General features: G+C 47.1%; 1 protein-coding gene across 1 annotated transcript in view; it reads right to left on the reverse strand.

Annotated features, from left to right (window-relative positions):
* The window catches only part of MRPL38 (mitochondrial ribosomal protein L38), a 111,351-nt gene that overhangs the window by 34,389 nt on the left and 57,050 nt on the right, over positions 1–19,912 (reverse strand). Inside the window, exon 4 of the mRNA XM_069200192.1 lies at positions 16,913–17,121. Within this exon, the coding sequence (XP_069056293.1) occupies positions 16,913–17,121 (209 nt within the window). The remainder of the gene's footprint in view (positions 1–16,912; positions 17,122–19,912) is intronic.

Below are 19,912 nucleotides of genomic sequence, written 5' to 3' on the forward strand. Positions count from 1 at the left end.
ACCCGAATGCCAGAAACATTTGGTCCATATTTCTTATGTGATGGGTCCTGTGTAAATAGAACTTGAAGCATCCTTTGACGCCTAGAGAATGCAGAGATATTGCTGCAGGCATCTGAGGATTTGAGAAAAAAAGTTCTAAAAACCACTGGTTCGTTTAAGTAGAAGTCTGATGGGACTTTCGGAATAAGCTTAGGGTTGATTCACAGAATAACACTGTCTGCTATAAATGGAAGAAAAGGTTGTTTGATAGTAAAAGCCTGTATGTCGCTAACTCTCTTAGCAGAAGTGAGAGCCAGTAAAAGCGTTGGTTTCTAGGTAAGGTATTTCAGATCTGATTTATGTATTGGCTCAAATGGTGGCTTTGTGAGCTGCCCCAAGACTACGTTAAGATACCACAATGGTGGAGGTTTTCGACCAGGTGGAAAAACCCTGAAAAGGCCTTGACGAATTGTTTAATAATCTGACTAGACGATATGGGGGTGCACTATTGGTGCGTCTAAATCTAGAATGTGCTGACAGGTGCACCTTTATTGATGAATGGGACAATCCAGATTCGACTAGATGTAGCAAATATGCGAAGATTTGCTCTAGTGGTGCTGTGACTGAGTTTCAGATGAGTAGGAGCTCGGTGAACCAGAATTGTATGGGTCACATGGGGGATAAGAGTAGAGATGTCTGCAAGGTTCCCTCTTTAGTTTGTTGACCCCTTTGGCATCAATGGGATTGGCAGAAAGGCATAGGCATATATTCCTGACCATTGCATTGAAAATGCATTCCCCCCACTACCCCTTTTGGGGATGCCAACTTGCAAGGATTGGGCATTTCTTGTTCTCCTTCGTTGCAAACAGATCCAAGTTCGGTTTGCCCCACCTGTAGAAGAGTTCGTCCAGCACTTGTTGATTTAGTTCCCATTCATGGCACGGAATGGTGGTCCTGCTTAAGGAGTCTGCAAGGAGATTGGACACTCCTGGTACATGTTCTGGTTTGATCGATATGTGCTGCTGAAGACCCCAGTTCCTGATGTCCTCTGCCTGAGAGTGCCTAGGAGCGGGCTCCACCATGTCTGTTTTGACAGAACATACTGGTGGTATTGTCTGTTCATATGAGGACAGATGAGTGTATTATCTTGGGAAGAAAAGGTTTTAGTGCTAAGGTGATAGCTTTATGCTACAGCTGATTGATGGGACGTTTCCTTTTCTCTGTGGTCCACTTTCCACTGATCTGTAAGACCTGGAGGTGGCCCTCCCAGCCTTCCAATGAAGCATCTGTTATAATGAAGCTGAGGATTTTCTGTAGCAATCCGAGCCCTTTGGATAGGTTTGAGGGTTGTGACCACCAATACATTGCTTTTCTCATTGTTATCTGAATGAGGTCTTCGAAGAAGCCTTGTGTCTGAAGCCATTGTTTGTCGAATTCTTTCTGAAGTGGACGCAGATGCAATCAACAGTTTGGGACCAACAGAATGCAAGATGAGATCATTCTCAAGAATGATTTGTACATCTGAACAGAAACTTACCTTTTTGTGGATAGTCTCTGAGCTAGTTGATTAATTTTTCTTTGTCCGTTCTTGGAAGGAAAAGCTTAGGTTTTTTTTTTTAGTTTTTTTTTTTTTTACAGTATCCACAATTGCCCCCAAGAATGTTAATTTTGTTGTTGGCTTTAGTTGAGACTTGCGGTAATTAGCTGTCAGGCCCAGTTTGCTGAATAATGAGAGGCAGGTGGTTGTGGCTGTGACTGTGACTGTTGCAGTTTGATGAGATGTAAAAGCTTTTATGAGCCAATCGTTCACGTATGGAAATACTTGGATTCCCTGTTGCCTTAGGGCTACTGGGTTCCTGCTAACCAGGACCCCAGTAGTTTTGCTTTCTCCCCTACATTGTACCTTTTTCTTCCCACAATTGGCATACAGGTTCCCCCCATGTAATTCCCTAGTATATGGTATCTAGGTAACCAGGGCTAATGGGGCTCCAGGGGGTCCCTATGGGATGCAGCAGTTATTCTGCCACCCATAGGGAACCAATGCAAAGGGTTCAGCAGGCCTGCCATTGCAGTCTGTGTGAACCAGGTGCATGCACCCGCTTTCATTACAGGTCACTGCACCAGGTCACTATAAATCCCCCCTATGGTAGGCCCTCTCTGCCCAGAGGGCTGGGTGCACATACCTGTGTGTAAGAGCACCCCTCCACTAGCAGAGGTGCCCCCACAAACTCCAGCACCATTTTACTGGACTTTGTGAGTGCGGGGATGCCATTTTATATATGTACTGAACATAGGCCACTACCTATGTCAAGCTACATAATGGTAACTCCGAAACTGGGCATGTTTGGTATCAAACATGTTGGAATTAAACCCCAATACTATTGCAAGTACTGGAAGTGTGATTCCATGCACTCTGGGGGCTCCGTAGTGGACCCCCAGCATTCCTACCACCAGTCTTAGTGTTTCTCGGACAGCCTAGCTGCTGCCACCCTGCATACAGGTTTCTGCCCTCCTGCTGCTTGATCTGATCAAGCCCAGGAAGGCAGAACAAAGGATTTCCTATGGAAATAGGTGTGACTGGCTTGGGAGGGGTAGCCTCCCCAAGCCACTGGTTTTGCTTTGAAGAGCACATTTGGTGCCCTTTGCGCATAAACTAGTCCACACCAGTTCGTTCAGGGACCCCAGTCCCTGCTCTGGCACGAAACTGGACAATGGAACCACTCCCCTGTCCATCACCACCCCAGGGGTTGTGCCCAGAGCTCCGCCATCTTGATTCTAAGGTTGGCAAGGAACTCTGGGAGCATCCGAGTGGCCAGGCAGGTGATGTCAGAGCCCCCTTCTGATAGGTGCTCACCGGGTTAGGTGACTAAACCCCCTTACAGGGCTATTTAGGGTCTCTCGCTTGGGCGGGTCCTCAGATTCGGCTTGCAAGATTACAGCAGAACTCCTCTGCAACCTTTACTTCGAATTCTGGCTGGACCCTCCAGGAACCTACAAGCTGCAGATCCAATAGGAAGACTCTTCTGCAACATTGTATCCAGAGTTCCTGCCAGCTTTGCAACAGTTTCCTCGCCGTACATTCTCAGAAGACTGCAACTCTTCATCCTGCTCAAGAAGAAGAAGGAATCTCCCTTTAAGTGAAAGGGTCACTTCCCTGCAACCGCAAGCACCTACAACAAGCGAAGACCAGCTGGGTGGATCCCCTCTCCTGCTGAGCTGCGCGGATCCTGCATCATGGGTGGTAGTCCGGAGTAGTCCTCTTGGTCCTCTCTGCCCGCTGTTCAACTTTGGTGGAAGTAAGCCTTTGCTTTCCCATGCAGGACAAAACCCTGTGCACTGCATCTCTTGAAGCTGCCAAGGCTTGTTTGAGTCTCCTCCAAGGGATCTTCAGGCGACGTGCAGCTCCAGTCCCAAGCACTCCTTCCTGAAAATTCCAGCCTCCCGCGTGGTTCTTCTGCAGCGTGGGATCCACGTTTGTAGTCTTGCATGGGCTTGCACGGGCTTCTTCTGTGGCTTCTGTGTCCCTGTCCCGTGGGAGTCCTGTGGGTGCTCCCTCTACTTCTGTGGGCTCTCTGTGACACTGAGGGTCCCCTGTGACTCCCCTCCTGGGTTGAGTCCTCCTGGGCCTTGCTGGTCCCCGGTAGTACATCTTTTCCACTAACCACGAATTTGCATTTGCGAAGGCTTGTTGGTGGAAATCCTGCACCGACTCCCATCTGCAATCTTCCTTCCGGTGTGGGATATCTTCTGCATCTAACCAGAACTCTTCACTAGCTCCTGGGCTACAGTGCTGACCTGTTCTTCAGAACCGCCGACCAACTCCTGCATCCACAGTTGGGTGGGTAGTACCTCCTACTCCTCCTGGACTCTACTGTGGCACTTGGACTTGGTCCCCTCTCTCCACAGGTCTTCTTTCTCCAGGAATCCACTGCTGGTTTTCTTGCAGTCTTCTCTGAGTGTCTTCTTTTCCACTTTTTGGGTGGTTTGGGGAAAATCCTGTGTTTTACTCCTGCATTCCTGGTTGCTGGGCGTACTGTGGTACTTACTTGTGTGGTTTTCTAATTCCCCCAGTTCCCCTCTACACATTTTACTTACTTAGGTGGGAGTACCTTGTTCGCATTCCATTTTGTTAGTACATGGTTTGTGCTCCCCCTAGGGTTACTATTGGTTATTACTGTTTGCACCGTTTTCCAACCTTTTCTATGCCTATTTCTGATTACTAGTGTATATATTTAGTGTATTACTTACCTCCTAAGGGTGGGTCACCGGTCTAGTGATTTGTGATAATTTGTGGCAATAATAAAGTACCTTTATTTTTGTATAACTGAGTGTTTTCTTTCATATGTGTAAGTGCTGTGTGACTATAGTGGTATTGCATGAGCTATGCATGTCTTGTAGATAAGCCTTTGGCTGCTCATCCACAGCTACCTCTAGAGGGCCTGGCTTCTAGACACTGCCTACACTCTACTAAGAGGGGATACCTGGACCTGGTATAAGGCGTAAGTACCAAGGGTACCCACCACACACCTGACCAGATTCCTACAGGTCAGCATCTGGGGAAGATTCTGTGGGCAGATTTTAGTCCGAATGGTAGAACCCTGATTTGAAAATGGATACCGGCTACCTGAAAGCAAAGGAATTTGCAATATCCTGGGTGTACTGGGATATGAAAGTATATGCATCCTGAAGATTGAATGACGTCATATGATCTCTGTTATTCAAGAGTTGCAGTCTGTCCTGAAGTGTCACCATGCGAAAAGACTGTTTCTTTAGAAATGTAAGTTTCTTCAGAAATGTGTTTAGCTTTCAACAGGACACCAATCTCCTGAAGGTTTCTAGATGAGAAAGAAGTGGGAGTAGAAGCTTATTTCCTTATGGGTCTTTGGAATCATCTCTAATGCTCCTTTTCGTATCATGTTGGATATCTCCTTTAGGAGTTGTTTTAATCGAGGGGGTGGTGATCCTGATGGTGGGGTGTTTAGAGGTTTTTGTAGAAATTCCAGGGAATGTCCTCTTGAGATGACATCTAGAATCCACCTGCCTGCTATTACTGTGGACCACTGATGGAAATGTGTTATTTGACCTCCAATTCAGGAAGTTAGTAAAGATGAGGTAGTCGGTATCACAATTGGGTCACTGCCTCTTTATAACTCTGGCTCGAGAAGACAACATTCTTCTGCTAGAGTGTTTATATGCAGCTGCTGGTGGTTGCCTGTCTTGCCGTTGTTGACCATATTGTGGACAGTATTTTGTCTGGCCTGACGGATACTGTCTGTAGAGCTGGTAACTTCATCTAGAGGAATAGTTTCCCCTTCTCTTAGCTCCTCGAAAGGCTGTTTTCAGAATAAGCGCATGCCAAGGGATTTCGCTGTATCTGTGTCAGCCCTTATAGATCGTAGGGCATCATCCATATGTTTGCCAAACAAAGATTCCCCACTGAATGACACATCCAGTATTTTTGTCTGGATTTCTCAGCGAAAGGATGTGATTTCAACCATTCCTGTCTGCAGAGAACAGCAGCACCTGCAAACTGCCTGAGCCCGTAGGTTACACACTGAGGACGTAGTCTATCATTTTCACTGATACGCGTTCACCCTCATGCAGGATATTACGTGCTTCAAGCTTTGCATCTTCCGGTAACAGGTCAATGTAAGGTGACATATTTGACCACATCTGGTAAATCCTAACGGGCAAATATAGCTAATAAGTTTGCCGCTTTTACTGTAGAGGCCACCATGGTGAAAAACCTTTTGCTGATGCTATCAAGTTGACAGCCATCCTTGACTGGAGGAGAGAAAATCGGTGTGGAGGGGTTCTTTGAACGACGTTACCTGTGATACTACAGAGTCAAGCTTTGGTTGACCTATAAGGCAAGCTGGAGAATTATTGGGTGCTTTACATTTTTTATCCAATCGTGGGATGATTAGCAACACTGTAGCCGGGTTTTTCATGGCCTTTAGGCCTTCCTGCCAAACAAAATAAATTATTGGTATAGCCCGACTGTCTTCTTAGCAGGTTCTATGAAATTGTATAGAAACCTGTCTGTTTCCTTTGTTAACAGCAGCAGTTCAAAACGATTGGCTGCTCTTTCCATCAAGTTATGGAATGCACCAATGTCCTCTGGTGGAGGATCTACTGGTGCCACCAGAGGTGGAGAGGGGTGGGAATAAGGTAGTCATCCCACTTATTTTGTTTAGTCGCTACGTCTCTTATCTCTCTTTCTCTATCATCATCTGTAGATGGTGCATCGTCAGCAGGGGGTTGAGATAAATCAGTTGCAAAGCCTGGTGGAGGGGCAATAGGTGTTGTAACCAATGGAGTGGGCGCTAGCAAAGAAGTAGGGGGTCTGAAACAGCTGTACAGTATGTGCCATATGAGTCATAGGTATTGTAGGGGCTGAAGGTGGGAATCAACAGTAATAGTCCTGCAGCATACTCTGCAAATTTGTTACGAAGGCATGGGAATGGACTGCTCTTTTTGGTGCGTTGAATATTTCTGCTGGAATGGTTCTGGGTGTTGTCTAGCTTATAGTAACCCTGATAATCTTCATCTTTGTCCTCTCCAAAATCTTGGTATTTGACTCATAGCTGAGACGGTCTGCTTGTTACACCAAAAAGACCCTCATCCTCGGAGTCGTCATCCTCATCCCAGAGGTGCCTTGGTGGATAAGGTTACACCTTACTTGGAGAGGTGTGAATTGGTAGACTGGCCAATGCTGATGATTTTTCCTTTAAAGGTATCAAAGATAGTGGTTGAAATGTCCTTGTAGACTGTTTTGATGTTGTTTCTGAGACTTCCCTCACTATATGCTTCTTTGATGATGGTAACGCCGTCGTCTGTTGTGTCCTCAACAGCAAGGTCCTTGTCGATTGTGTAGACAATGGTAGTGCTGTCGGTACTTCCATCATTGCAATTTTTGTTGATGGCGGCGTCAACAAGCTGGTTACAGTCGGCGGTATAGTCGTCGACAGGGACGTCAAAAGGTATTGTCGTCAACAAGCTCTTCTTTGCTGATGGTATCTGTGAGAAAGTAGCCTCTTTCTAGCCTTGTTACCCCCACATTTGGCCTGTTTGTGAGTATATGTCAGGGTGTTTTCACTGTCTCACTGGGATCCTGCTAGCCAGGGCCCAGTGCTCATAGTGAAGACCCTCTGTTGTCAGTATGTTTGTTATGTGTCACTGGGACCCTGCTAGCCAGGACCCCAGTGCTCATAGGTTTGTGGCCTATATGTATGTGTTCCCTGTGTGATGCCTAACTGTCTCACTGAGGCTCTGCTAACCAGAACCTCAGAGGTTATGCTCTCTCTGCTTTACAAATTGTCACTAACAGGCTAGTGACCAATTTTACCAATTCACATTGGCATACTGGAACACCCTTATAATTCCCTAGTATATGGTACTGAGGTACTGTAGGAAGTTGGCTCTGTATGTGCTATTTCAAAGTAAGGAATAGCATGCACAGAGTCCAAGGGTTCCCCTTAGAGGTAAAATAGTGGTAAAAATAGATAATACTAATGCTCTATTTTGTGGTAGTGTGGTCGAGCAGTAGGCTTATCCAAGGAGTAGTGTTAAGCATTTGTTGTACATACACATAGACAATAAATGAGGTACACACACTCAGAGACAAATCCAGCCAATAGGTTTTGTATAGAAAAATCTCTTTTCTTAGTTTATTTTAAGAACCACAGGTTCAAATTTAACATGTAATATCTTGTTTGAAAGGTATTGCAGGTAAGTACATTAGGAACTTTGAATCATTTCCATTGCATGTATACTTTTCAAGTTATTCACAAATAGCTATTTTAAAAGTGGACACTTAGTGCAATTTTCACAGTTCCTGGGGGAGGTAAGTTTTTGTTAGTTTTACCAGGTAAGTAAGACACTTACAGGGTTCAGTTCTTGGTCCAAGGTAGCCCACCGTTGGGGGTTCAGAGCAACCCCAAAGTTACCACACCAGCAGCTCAGGGCCGGTCAGGTGCAGAGTTCAAAGTGGTGCCCAAAACGCATAGGCTTCAATGGAGAAAAGGGGGTGCCCCGGATCCGGTCTGCTTGCAGGTAAGTACCCGCGTCTTCGGAGGGCAGACCAGGGGGGTTTTGTAGGGCACCGGGGGGGACACAAGCCCACACAGAAATTTCACCCTCAGCGGCGCGGGGGCGGCCGGGTGCAGTGTTAGAACAAGCGTCGGGTTCGCAATGGAAGTCAATGAGAGATCAAGGGATCTCTTCAGCGCTGCAGGCAGGCAAGGGGGGGCTTCCTCGGGGAAACCTCCACTTGGGCAAGGGAGAGGGACTCCTGGGGGTCACTTCTGCAGTGAAAGTCCGGTCCTTCAGGTCCTGGGGGCTGCGGGTGCAGGGTCTTTTCCAGGCGTCGGGACTTAGGTTTCAGAGAGTCGCGGTCAGGGGAAGCCTCGGGATTCCCTCTGCAGGCGGCGCTGTGGGGACAGGTTTTGGTACTCACAGTCGTAGAGTAGTCCGGGGGTCCTCCCTGAGGTGTTGGTTCTCCACCAGCCGAGTCGGGGTCGCCGGGTGCAGTGTTGCAAGTCTCACGCTTCTTGCGGGGAGTTGCAGGGTTCTTTTAAAGCTGCTTCTTGAAACAAAGTTGCAGTCTTTTTGGAGCAGGTCCGCTGTCCTCGGGAGTTTCTTGTCGTCGTCGAAGCAGGGCAGTCCTCAGAGGATTCAGAGGTCGCTGGTCCCTTTGGAAGGTGTCGCTGGAGCAGAGTTCTTTGGAAGGCAGGAGACAGGCCGGTGAGTTTCTGGAGCCAAGGCAGTTGTTGTCTTCTGGTCTTCCTCTGCAGGGGTTTTCAGCTGGGCAGTCCTTCTTCTTGTTGTTGCAGGAATCTAATATTCTAGGGTTCAGGGTAGCCCTTAAATACTAAATTTAAGGGCGTGTTTAGGTCTGGGGGGTTAGTAGCCAATGGCTACTAGCCCTGAGGGTGGGTACACCCTCTTTGTGCCTCCTCCCAAGGGGAGGGGGTCACAATCCTAACCCTATTGGGGGAATCCTCCATCTGCAAGATGGAGGATTTCTAAAAGTTAGAGTCACCTCAGCTCAGGACACCTTAGGGGCTGTCCTGACTGGCCAGTGACTCCTCCTTGTTGCTTTCTTTGTTCCCTCCAGCCTTGCCGCCAAAAGTGGGGGCCGTGGCCGGAGGGGGCAGGCAACTCCACTAAGCTGGAGTGCCCTGCTGGGCTGTGACAAAGGGGTGAGCCTTTGAGGCTCACCGCCAGGTGTCACAGCTCCTGCCTGGGGGAGGTGTTAGCATCTCCACCCAGTGCAGGCTTTGTTACTGGCCTCAGAGTGACAAAGGCACTCTCCCCATGGGGCCAGCAACATGTCTCTAGTGTGGCAGGCTGCTGGAACTAGTCAGCCTACACAGACAGTCGGTTAAGTTTCAGGGGGCACCTCTAAGGTGCCCTCTGTGGTGTATTTTACAATAAAATGTACACTGGCATCAGTGTGCATTTATTGTGCTGAGAAGTTTGATACCAAACTTCCCAGTTTTCAGTGTAGCCATTATGGTGCTGTGGAGTTCGTGTTTGACAGACTCCCAGACCATATACTCTTATGGCTACCCTGCACTTACAATGTCTAAGGTTTTGTTTAGACACTGTAGGGGTACCATGCTCATGCACTGGTACCCTTACCTATGGTATAGTGCACCCTGCCTTAGGGCTGTAAGGCCTGCTAGAGGGGTGACTGACCTATACTTGCATAGGCAGTGAGAGGCTGGCATGGCACCCTGAGGGGAGTGCCATGTCGACTTACTCATTTTGTTCTCACTAGCACACACAAGCTGGCAAGCAGTGTGTCTGTGCTGAGTGAGAGGTCTCCAGGGTGGCATAAGACATGCTGCAGCCCTTAGAGACCTTCCTTGGCATCAGGGCCCTTGGTACTAGAAGTACCAGTTACAAGGGACTTATCTGGATGCCAGGGTCTGCCAATTGTGGATACAAAAGTACAGGTTAGGGAAAGAACACTGGTGCTGGGGCCTGGTTAGCAGGCCTCAGCACACTTTCAATTGTAAACATAGCATCAGCAAAGGCAAAAAGTCAGGGGGCAACCATGCCAAGGAGGCATTTCCTTACAGGTACCCAGGGTATTGGGGTTCCAGGAGATCCCTAAGGGCTGCAGCATTTCTTTTGCCACCCATAGGGAGATCTGACAATTCTTACACAGGCCTGCCAGTGCAGCCTGAGTGAAATAACGTCCACGTTATTTCACAGCCATTTACCACTGCACTTAAGTAACTTATAAGTCACCTATATGTCTAACCTTCACCTGGTGAAGGTTGGGTGCAAAGGTGCTCTTGCCAAGGTGCCCCCACATTGTTCAGGGCAAATTCCCCGGACTTTGTGAGTGCGGGGACACCATTTCACGTGTGCACTATACATAGGTCACTACCTATGTATGGTGTCACAATGGTAACTCCGAAAATGGCCATGTAACATGTCTAAGATCATGGAAATGTCACCCCAATGCCAGAGACAATTCCATGATCCCCTGGGTCTCTAGCACAGAACCCGGGTACTGCCAAACTGCCTTTCTGGGGTCTCCACTGCAGCTGCTGCCAACCCCTCAGACTGGTTTCTGCCCTCCTGGGGTCCAGGCAGCCCTGGCCCAGGAAGGCAGAACAAAGGACTTCCTCTGAGAGAGGGTGTGACACCCTCTCCCTTTGGAAATAGGTGTGATGGCTGGGGAGGAGTAGCCTCCCCCAGCCTCTGGAAATGCTTTGATGGGCACAGAAGCTGCCCATCTATGCATAAGCCAGTCTGCACTGGTTTAGGGATCCCCCAGCCCTGCTCTGGCGCGAAACTGGACAAAGGAAAGGGGAGTGACCACTCCCCTGACCTGCACCTCCCAGGGGAGGTGCCCAGAGCTCCTCCAGTGTGCCCCAGACCTCTGCCATCTTGGAAACAGAGGTGTTGCTGGCACAGTGGACTGCTCTGAGTGGCCAGTGCCATAAGGTGATGTCCGAGACTCCTTCTGATAGGCTCTTACCTCTCTTAGTAGCCAATCCTGCTTCCTAGGTAGCCAAACCCACTTTCCGGGCTATTTAGGTTCTCTGCTTTGGGGAATTCTTCGGATACCAAATGCAAGAGCTCACCAGAGTTCCTCTGCATCTCCCTCTTCACCTTCAGCCAAAGGATCGACCGCTGACTGCTCAGGATGCCTGCAAAACCGCAACAAAGTAGCAAAGACGACTACTGCAACCTTGTATTGCTTCATCCTGCCGGCTTTCTCGCCTGTTTCCTGGTGGTGCATGCTCTAGGGGTAGCCTGCCTCCTTCTTGCACCAGGAGCTCTGAAGAAATCTACCATGGGTCGACGGAATCTTCCCCCTGCAACCGCAGGCAACAAAAGACTGCATCACCGGTCCTCTGGGTTCCCTCTCAGCACGACGAGTGTGGTCCCTGGAACTCAGCAGCTCTGTCCAAGTGACTCCCACAGACCAGTGACTCTTCAGTCCAAGTTTGGTGGAGGTAACTCCTTGCCTCCCCACGCTAGACTGCATTGTTGGATACTGCGTGATTTGCAGCTGCTCCAGCTCCTGTGCACTCTTCCAGGATTTCCTTCGTGCACAGCCAAGCCTGGGTCCCCGACACTCTAACCTGCAGTGCACAACCTTCTGAGTTGTCCTCCGGCGTTGTGGGACTCCCTTCTCTGACTTCTGGTGGACTCTGGTTCACTCTTCTTCTAAGGGCCTGATCCGGTACTTCTGCGGGTGATGCCTGCTTCTGTGAGGGCTCCCTGACTTGCTGGGCGCCCCCTCTGTCTCCTCATCCAAGTGGCGACATCCTGGTCCCTCCTGGGCCACAGCAGCATCCAAAAACCCTAACCGCGACCCTTGCAGCTAGCAAGGCTTGTTTGCAGTCTTTCTGTGTGGGAACACCTCTGCAAGCTTCTTCACGTGGGACATCCATCCTCCAAAGGGGAAGTTCCTAGTCCTTTTCGTTCTTGCAAAACACCAAGCTTCTCCCATCCGGTGGCAGCTTCCTTGCACCCTCAGCTGGCATTTCCTGGGCATCTGCCCACTCTCGACACTGTTGCGACTCTTGGACTTGGTCCCCTTCTCTTACAGGTACTCAGGTCCGGAAATCCACTGTTGTTGCTTTGCTGGTTTTCCTTGCAGAATCCCCCTATCACGACTTCTGTGCTCTCTGGGGGTTGTAGGTGCACTTTACAGCTACCTTACAGGGTCTTGGGGTGGGCTATTTTTCTAACCCTCACTGTTTTCTTACAGCCCCAGCGACCCTCTACAAGCTCACATAGGTTTGGGGTCCATTTGTGGTTCGCATTCCACTTTTGGAGTATATGGTTTGTGTTGCCCCTATACCTATGTGCTCCTATTGCAATCTATTGTAACTTTACACTGCTTGCATTACTTCCTTTTGCTATTACTGCATATCTTTGGTATTGTGTACATATATCTTCTGTATATTTGGCATCCTCCTATTGAGGGTACTCACTGAGATACTTTTGGCATATTGTCATAAAAATAAAGTACCTTTATTTTTAGTATATCTGTGTATTGTGTTTTCTTATGATATTGTGCATATGACACCAGTGGTATAGTAGGAGCTTTGCATGTCTCCTAGTTCAGCCTAAGCTGCTCTGCTATAGCAGTGTTGTCCAACCTTTTTATCGCCGTGGACCGGTAAATGTTTGATAATTTTTCCGTGGCCCGCTTGTCCCATTGTGTGACAAGCGGGCCAATGAAAAATTATCAAACATTTACCGCCCGCCACAGTGGGGCGGCCCGGTGCCGATTGATCCACGGACCGGCACCGGTCCGCGGTCCGGGGGTTGGGGAACACTGTGCTATAGCTACCTTCTATCAGCCTAAGCTGCTAGAAACACCTCTTCTACATTAATAAGGGATAACTGGACCTGGTACAAAGTGTAAGTACCCCTTGGTACCCACTACAAACCAGGCCAGCCTCCTACAGTATCCTCATCAACGAGACCATCACCAGTGAGTCTTGCGTCATGCACAGGGTCTTCATTAGTGACGGAGAGTTTAGAAAGCATGGCGGAGGCAGTGACTCCGTTGGCTGGGGCTTCAGGATCCTGGTAGTAACCATTGTCATGGATGCCAGCAGTGATGATGAGATGATCATCGGTGAGCTTGGCGTAGTAAAAGTCGATGTTGCCGTTGTTACTGTTGATGCATTCGTCGACAAGCGCATCGCCGACAGTATCCCCATCGATGAGGGTACAGTTTTCTTAGTTTTCTTTTTCAATGGTACAGTTTGGGACGCATGTTTTGGTAGTGCTTATTTCAGGGAAGGAGTAGTGGACTCAGATCTAATTTTTTGTGAGGAAGATTTGTCTTTTCTTTAGGTTGAAGGATAGTTATGCCTCTTTTCATGCCCAATGTCAGTATGTTTTGATTTTTTTTACTGACATTTGCAGGTGGCTCAGAGGCAAGTGTTTCTGAGTTTTTGGTCATTCACTGATTGATGCTATCTGTGAAGAATCATCACTCTCCTCCCCCATAATGGGCATTCTCTGGTTTTTAGTCTTTGGAGCCACAGTAAAAGTCGGCCTTCCATGTCCTTTGACTTTTTTTAAAAAAAATTAAGAAAAAGGGCAACATATTTTGCAGTCTTTCACCTTATGCTCTGGATAGAGGCAATATATGCATTGCTTGTGTGGATCCTCTGAATGGAGTCTTTTCTTGCCACTGGTGTCACAGGTTCTGAAAAGTCCTTTTTGGGAAATATGGGGCATAGTGTCCAGTCAAAAATCAGTAAGACAGAAGAAACAATGCGTTTTCAGAAGTAAATTTCTTTGAAAAAACTGTGAAGAAACAGGTATTATGAGCAGAGCTCAAGGAGACTCCCCTCACATGACGTGCAGTAGAAAATCTGAGGGAATTAGCCTCTGTTGGGAGTGTTCTCTAGAGGGTGCCGTCATCTGATTAGTCAGGGTTCAAGTTTGGTCCTTTTTAAAAAAGGAAACAGATAGGCTATTAAACGGTCTTGCCATTGCCATTATAGCCTATGCTAGTAATATATACTGCTTTATTACAGTACCATTGGACTCTGGGGAATGATTCAAGCATCCATGTGAATCTATGAAAGATTCAATACTGGAGAAGGATCGCTATCACAGGCAGAAAGAGGCGAAACTACAAAAGTAAACTTTCCTGGTCTAACAATCCAATGTGGGAGTATATAAAACACAGCATTGGCAGTTGTAAAAAAAAAAACTCAGTGTACCATGTCCGGAGTTTGTGGCACTATTGACGGGAAAAGGGCCATGCTCTCATTTGAGTCTGAATCTGAAGCACCGCTTGCTGAGGAGCTAGAGGACGGCCGACAAAGCTGCTATCAGGACATTGTTGCCAAGACAGCCCTGCTGCCCTCCAGATCCTGCGGCAAAGGATGGAGTTGCAGTGAGAGAAGCCTTCCAAAGTATTCTGCTCTTTTGATGTTGAGGAGGCACCCGCGTCCTTTGTTGAGAGTGTTCCAAGGGAGAAGTGCATTTCGCATTGGGATATTGTTGTTCTAAAAACAGTACCAAACAAGTTCTGGGGAGTCGAAGAATAGAGTAGCCAGCTCATGAATCACATTTAATTTTGCCGGGTACATTAAGGTGTAAGTAAGCCCTTTGGTTGGCAATTGACGTTAAACTTCCTGGAGAAAGCCACTCATCAACGCTGCACTTCCTGTGTGTAATCTGGGAACAATGATATCACAGCATTGTCCATTGTTATGGGAGTCTTTTCTCTGGCCATTTGGAGGAGAATCTCAGTCCCAACAACTGTACAAGCATGGGGCATTATGGTGCCAACGCGGTCCTCTCCGGCTCCAGTGCAGAGCATTGCATCAGGCACTGCACCTGGTGTGCTGGCAGCAATATAGAGGAGGTGGGAAGGCAACGCAATGGGTCCAGAGTCTATTGGCGCAACGCTCAAAGATCAGTTCGGAACTGCAGATGCTGCGGGGCAGTCCTTGGGCGAACAAACTGCCCCAGGGGCGAAGGCCGCGCTACGCCCGGAGAGTTGCTGGGCGAGCCTGCGCTATGTTTAAATGGCCAAAGGCCTGTTAAGGGCCTCAGCCGGCTCAGCAAGGACTCCTAGTGCTGTGTAGGGCCTTGAGCTGCAAGAACATCCGGAGCTCTAGAAGGAGACATCCGCCATCTTCAGCTGTAGGCCTCCCGCCCCCAAAAAAAACCCAAACCAGCAAATACTTAGGGCAGGTTTTGTCTTTGGTTCCTGCTACTGTGTTTAACCTGTGTAATATTTCATAGGCAGTATGGAAGCAACTGAGCTGTATGTACCTGAACCTTGAGTTCCTGGACACCCTGTGAGGATATTCTAGGAGTGTGGTCCATTCTTTATCCAGCTGCTCACCCCGTCCAATGAAGTTCTACTTTTGCCATAGTGTCTATACCCATGAAGAGTGAAGTTTTATATATCCAAGATATTACCTTCCACCCTCCCCACCACTTTATAATCACCTGTAAAACATCCTGTGTGGGGAAATCTGTCTGTCTTCCCCCACCACTGAGACACAGTGCAAATACAAGGGCACTGTAAATTATAAACTGTGACCCAGAGGACCCATCTTCCTCAAACAAAAGGGCAAAGCCGCGCACCACCTCATTATTATAGCAATCACCAACAGCGAGTATCTGCCTTTCCGTCTACTTCTCTATGCTGTGAAATTCTCTTCACTTGGTGATGGGAAACCCCCTGGACGTAGTGTTTGAGCTCACAAAAGTCACTGCCAGGTTTTCTTGCCTATGTGTTTTTTCCAGCTTAGCAACGCTGTGATGAGGAGGCTTGGACCCCTAACAGAGTATATTAAGGTCCCCAGAAGGATGGCTTCCTGAGTTTCTCCAATATACCCGGACTCTTCAGGTCTCATACCATCCAGCCATTTGGCCACTAAGGGCATTGGTGCTGCAGCGTAATGAAGCTCAAAATCTAGGACACCCATTTTGCCCTCTTTGAAGGGGCACGGTAATATGCAGAGCGATATCTTCTGGCTTCCTTCATCCCAGATCAGCTCTGTAAGTAAGTTGTTAATGGCTCTGAACCATGATTTGGGAACACAGATTGGGAGGTTCATAAAAAAATACAAAACGTAGGGGAGCATCACAATTTTAAACAGCGCTACTCTGATCATTAATGGGCGATTCAGTGTACACCAGAATGTGGTGCTGCCCTTCAGTACCCGTAGAGCACCCCCCCCCCAAACCCTTTCTCTGATATCTATGTCCCCATAACAGATATTGACGTCCAAATACTTCAGCATCAGAAACTCCCATTTGTTTCCTCATCCAGTCACCTCCTCTAATGCATTCATCTACGTCAAATTAAATCTAAAGTCTTGTCAGAACTAGTAAAGGACCTATGGCATTATGGTCTAAAACGACTGCTGCTCATAGCATTGATCTGAACAAAGCAGCAGCGAAGTGAAGGTGAAAGTAGAGCCATATTCTTTGATTTTTGTTGCACGTAATTTATTTTGCATTCCTCTGCTCTATGCGCCTTGTTTGCGAGATAACTTTTCTAATTATAAGGAGTAATAGGAGATGCTATGTTGGCTATCTGGGACACAAACCCTTAAAACTACCTAAACCAGAATCCAGAATCACTCACAGTGGAAGGGTCCCACACACCAGTTTCTGTCTATATATTGCAAGTCTACCAGTTGCGCCAACTAGCTTTCCCTATTTGTCTCCTGTGCTGTACAAATACAAGTACAAAACTGGACAGTCTGCCAACAACCACTGGAGAGAGGGCAGTATTCGGTTATCATGTTGGTGAACTCTTGCCCTGGGTGTTCTAGGATGAGGAAGATAAAAGGGTAAAAGTTTTCTTCTGTTTGGGGGTGAGGCACAGGAAGAAGAATGTGTGCATGTATTACAGAGAGCAGTGCCGTCAGGACCAGTACAATATTATAACCAATGTGAGAGTTACCTCGGAAGGCGCAACAACATTCCCATGATATACTGGCATGATCCACTGTTGTTCCAGGCTGTACTCAACTCGCAGAGGCACCCGCGGGACAAACGTAGCAGCATCAAACAAATCGTGATATATCCCATAATGCTCTGCAGTATGCTGTAGGTGGTATGGTCCGCTGGTTCTCTCCCACTCTGCCCTCACCTCATGCAGAGGGATTTGCACTGAAGGAAAAAGAAGAATTATGTGCACATAAGAATCATAAGAACATATCATATTATTTAACATGCTTTGGTGCTTTTACTGCACAAAATATAGTGGTATAAAACTATCTAACAAGGAACCATGAAATATTTCACATTAAATGTGAAATACCGATTTCATCATCATAATGACAACCCCCAAACTATTCTGCAGAGCTGTAACACTATAAAGGCTACTAGGATTATGTAGGAAAGAGGACAAAAACATGCATCAAGGTTATCTAAATTATGCAGCAAAATAGTAAGTTATCCAGCACATTCTCGGTCAGTGTTATTTTTATCCAACTGGAAAAACAGTGCAGCCACTGAATAGCTTAAATCCACTGACACACAATTTATTCAATAAAGGTAAACAAGGCGCAACCATTATACATACAGTCATTGTGCATTATTACCTGCAACTTCAAGCTAGCGGCTATACATAACGTATATATGTATGCATGTATAATATGGGTCTATATTGCCATCTCAGGGTTCTGGCATATTCACAATCATGCCTTCATAGTCTATGATGTCACCAGAACCCCGTCATGACACTACTAGACAATATTACACAGCTAACCATTATGTATTATATACGTACAATACAGTTTCACGATCAAAACAAAAGCTTTGCAACAATGTTTCACTTCGGAAAACATACTGAGAATCAAGCTTCTCTAGCAACACCTTAAAGTAGAATAAAGAGCACTGTGCTGTACAGCAATATTGTAGTATAGTATAAAAATCTTGATCCCTCGATAAAACTGATGCTTTTCAGCAGAGCTACTTCCCTACCCAAAAATATAGAAGGTATGCCTGAGCAGCTGAATTTCTGTCCACGGGACAACCCACCAACTTTGTTTATTCCTACAAACGTGGATAAGCAGAGCTTAAACCAAACCTGTGACATGAAGTGTGAAGAGGAGAAAGGCCAATTGTGCGGGAGAAGCGTGCACCGAGGTCTGCAATGCAATGGGAGTTGAGGCTCTGGTGTGCTTACATGACTCAGATTTTCCAACATGAGAACGGGATTAAGAACAGGTGTGAAATAATAGTGAAAACTGTCAATCAATCAATCATGCTCCTTCTGAAATACAGCCTCTTTTTAGGAAATGGCTGTCCAATCAATCCCTCTCAAATGTCAAACAATAAAAAAAGAAAACCTGGACAGTAACTAGGTCAAGATGGGCTAGCTCAAGCAGACAGTTGGTACCTCTAGGTACTGAATGTGGCTCTGCATATTATAGACAAAGGTATGTCCTTTTTTTACCATTACGTGTATGTTGTATTTTTTAGTAACATTTAAATGAGTAAATCATCAGTTTAACTGACATTGCTTATACATGCCTAGCAATTCGTGGATATGTTCTGAAATTGTTTATCTTTTTCCCGACAGTGAAACACATACACAAGTATTAGAATTCAAATGGTCACTGCATTTTCACTGATGCGTGCTGCATTTTCACTGATGCGTGCATGTGCTCAAGAATCCGCACACTACCTGATCATGTTCATTATCTTCACAGAACGAGTGCCATCACTAATATGAGAGAAATTCTACCTTTCACCTCAATGCACCGAACTACGGCACAATGGCCCTCATTCTGATTCTGGCGGGCGGCGGAGGCCGCCCGCCAGAATTCAGCCCTCCATAATACCGCTCCGCGGTCAAAAGACCGCGGAGGGTATTATGAGTTTTTCCCTGGGCTGGCGGGCGGTCTCCAAAAGACCGCCCGCCAGCCCAGGGAAAAACTCCCTTCCCACGAGGATGCCGGCTCGTAATCGAGCCGGCGGAGTGGGAAGGTGCGACGGGTGCTGTTGCACCCGTCGCGTATTTCACTGTCTGCAAGGCAGACAGTGAAATACATTTTGGGGCCCCCAGGGGCACCGCGACTCCCCCTCCCGCCATCCGGTTCCCGGCGGGAGAACCGCCAGGAACTGGATGGCGGGAGGGGGAGTCGGAATCCCCAAGCCGGATTCCTGGGGGCAGCGGGAAACCGGCGGGAGACCGCCGGTTTCCCTTTACTGACCGCGGCTAAGCTGCCGCGGTCAGAATGCCCCGCGGGGCACCGCCGGCCTGTCGGCGGTGCTCCCGCGTGCCGCGGCCCTGGCGGTTCTATACCGCCAGGGTCGTAATGAGGGCCAATGTGTTGTTAAATGCTGACAAGGCTAATTGAAAATCATTGTTCAGTAAACTAGGTAATGTTATTTCCCTTGAAACTACATCAAGCCACATTTCAACTATTCTATGGTAAAAGGAAGTCTCCAAAGGTTCAGAAAAAGGTTCAAGACCACTTCAGAAAGTGAGGCTGAGCCAAAGACGACGGGACTCGCTCATCCAACACTGTTCTTCTGTCTGTTTTGTTTCATCTACTAGCTTTATTTTCTTTTCATTTTTCCATTAAAGTTAAAGTGGTAGTAGCGATTTTGTGCATAGATACTAAGGTCAAAAAGAAATTTTATATACTATTGGTTCCATAGATTAATGCAGTGATTCCATTAATGCCTTCTCATACCTTGACACTGCACACAAAATAATTTAGATATCTCTATATTCCTCTCTGTGCTATGCCTATGACACAACTGTATAGCATGTCTCTAAATCGACCTCAAATATTTTATTTTCCTCTCATAGTACTTTATTTTATTTTGTCCAAATATATGTTTATTAACTATTCGCTATCTTACATATGCAAGTCCATTTGCGGCAACATCTTGTTTTTATCATACATATCAGTCAAGCAATCCGTGTTCATGTTATACTTTACAG

Source organism: Pleurodeles waltl, chromosome 7, assembly GCF_031143425.1.
Source record: "Pleurodeles waltl isolate 20211129_DDA chromosome 7, aPleWal1.hap1.20221129, whole genome shotgun sequence".
Lineage (NCBI taxonomy): Eukaryota > Metazoa > Chordata > Amphibia > Caudata > Salamandridae > Pleurodeles > Pleurodeles waltl.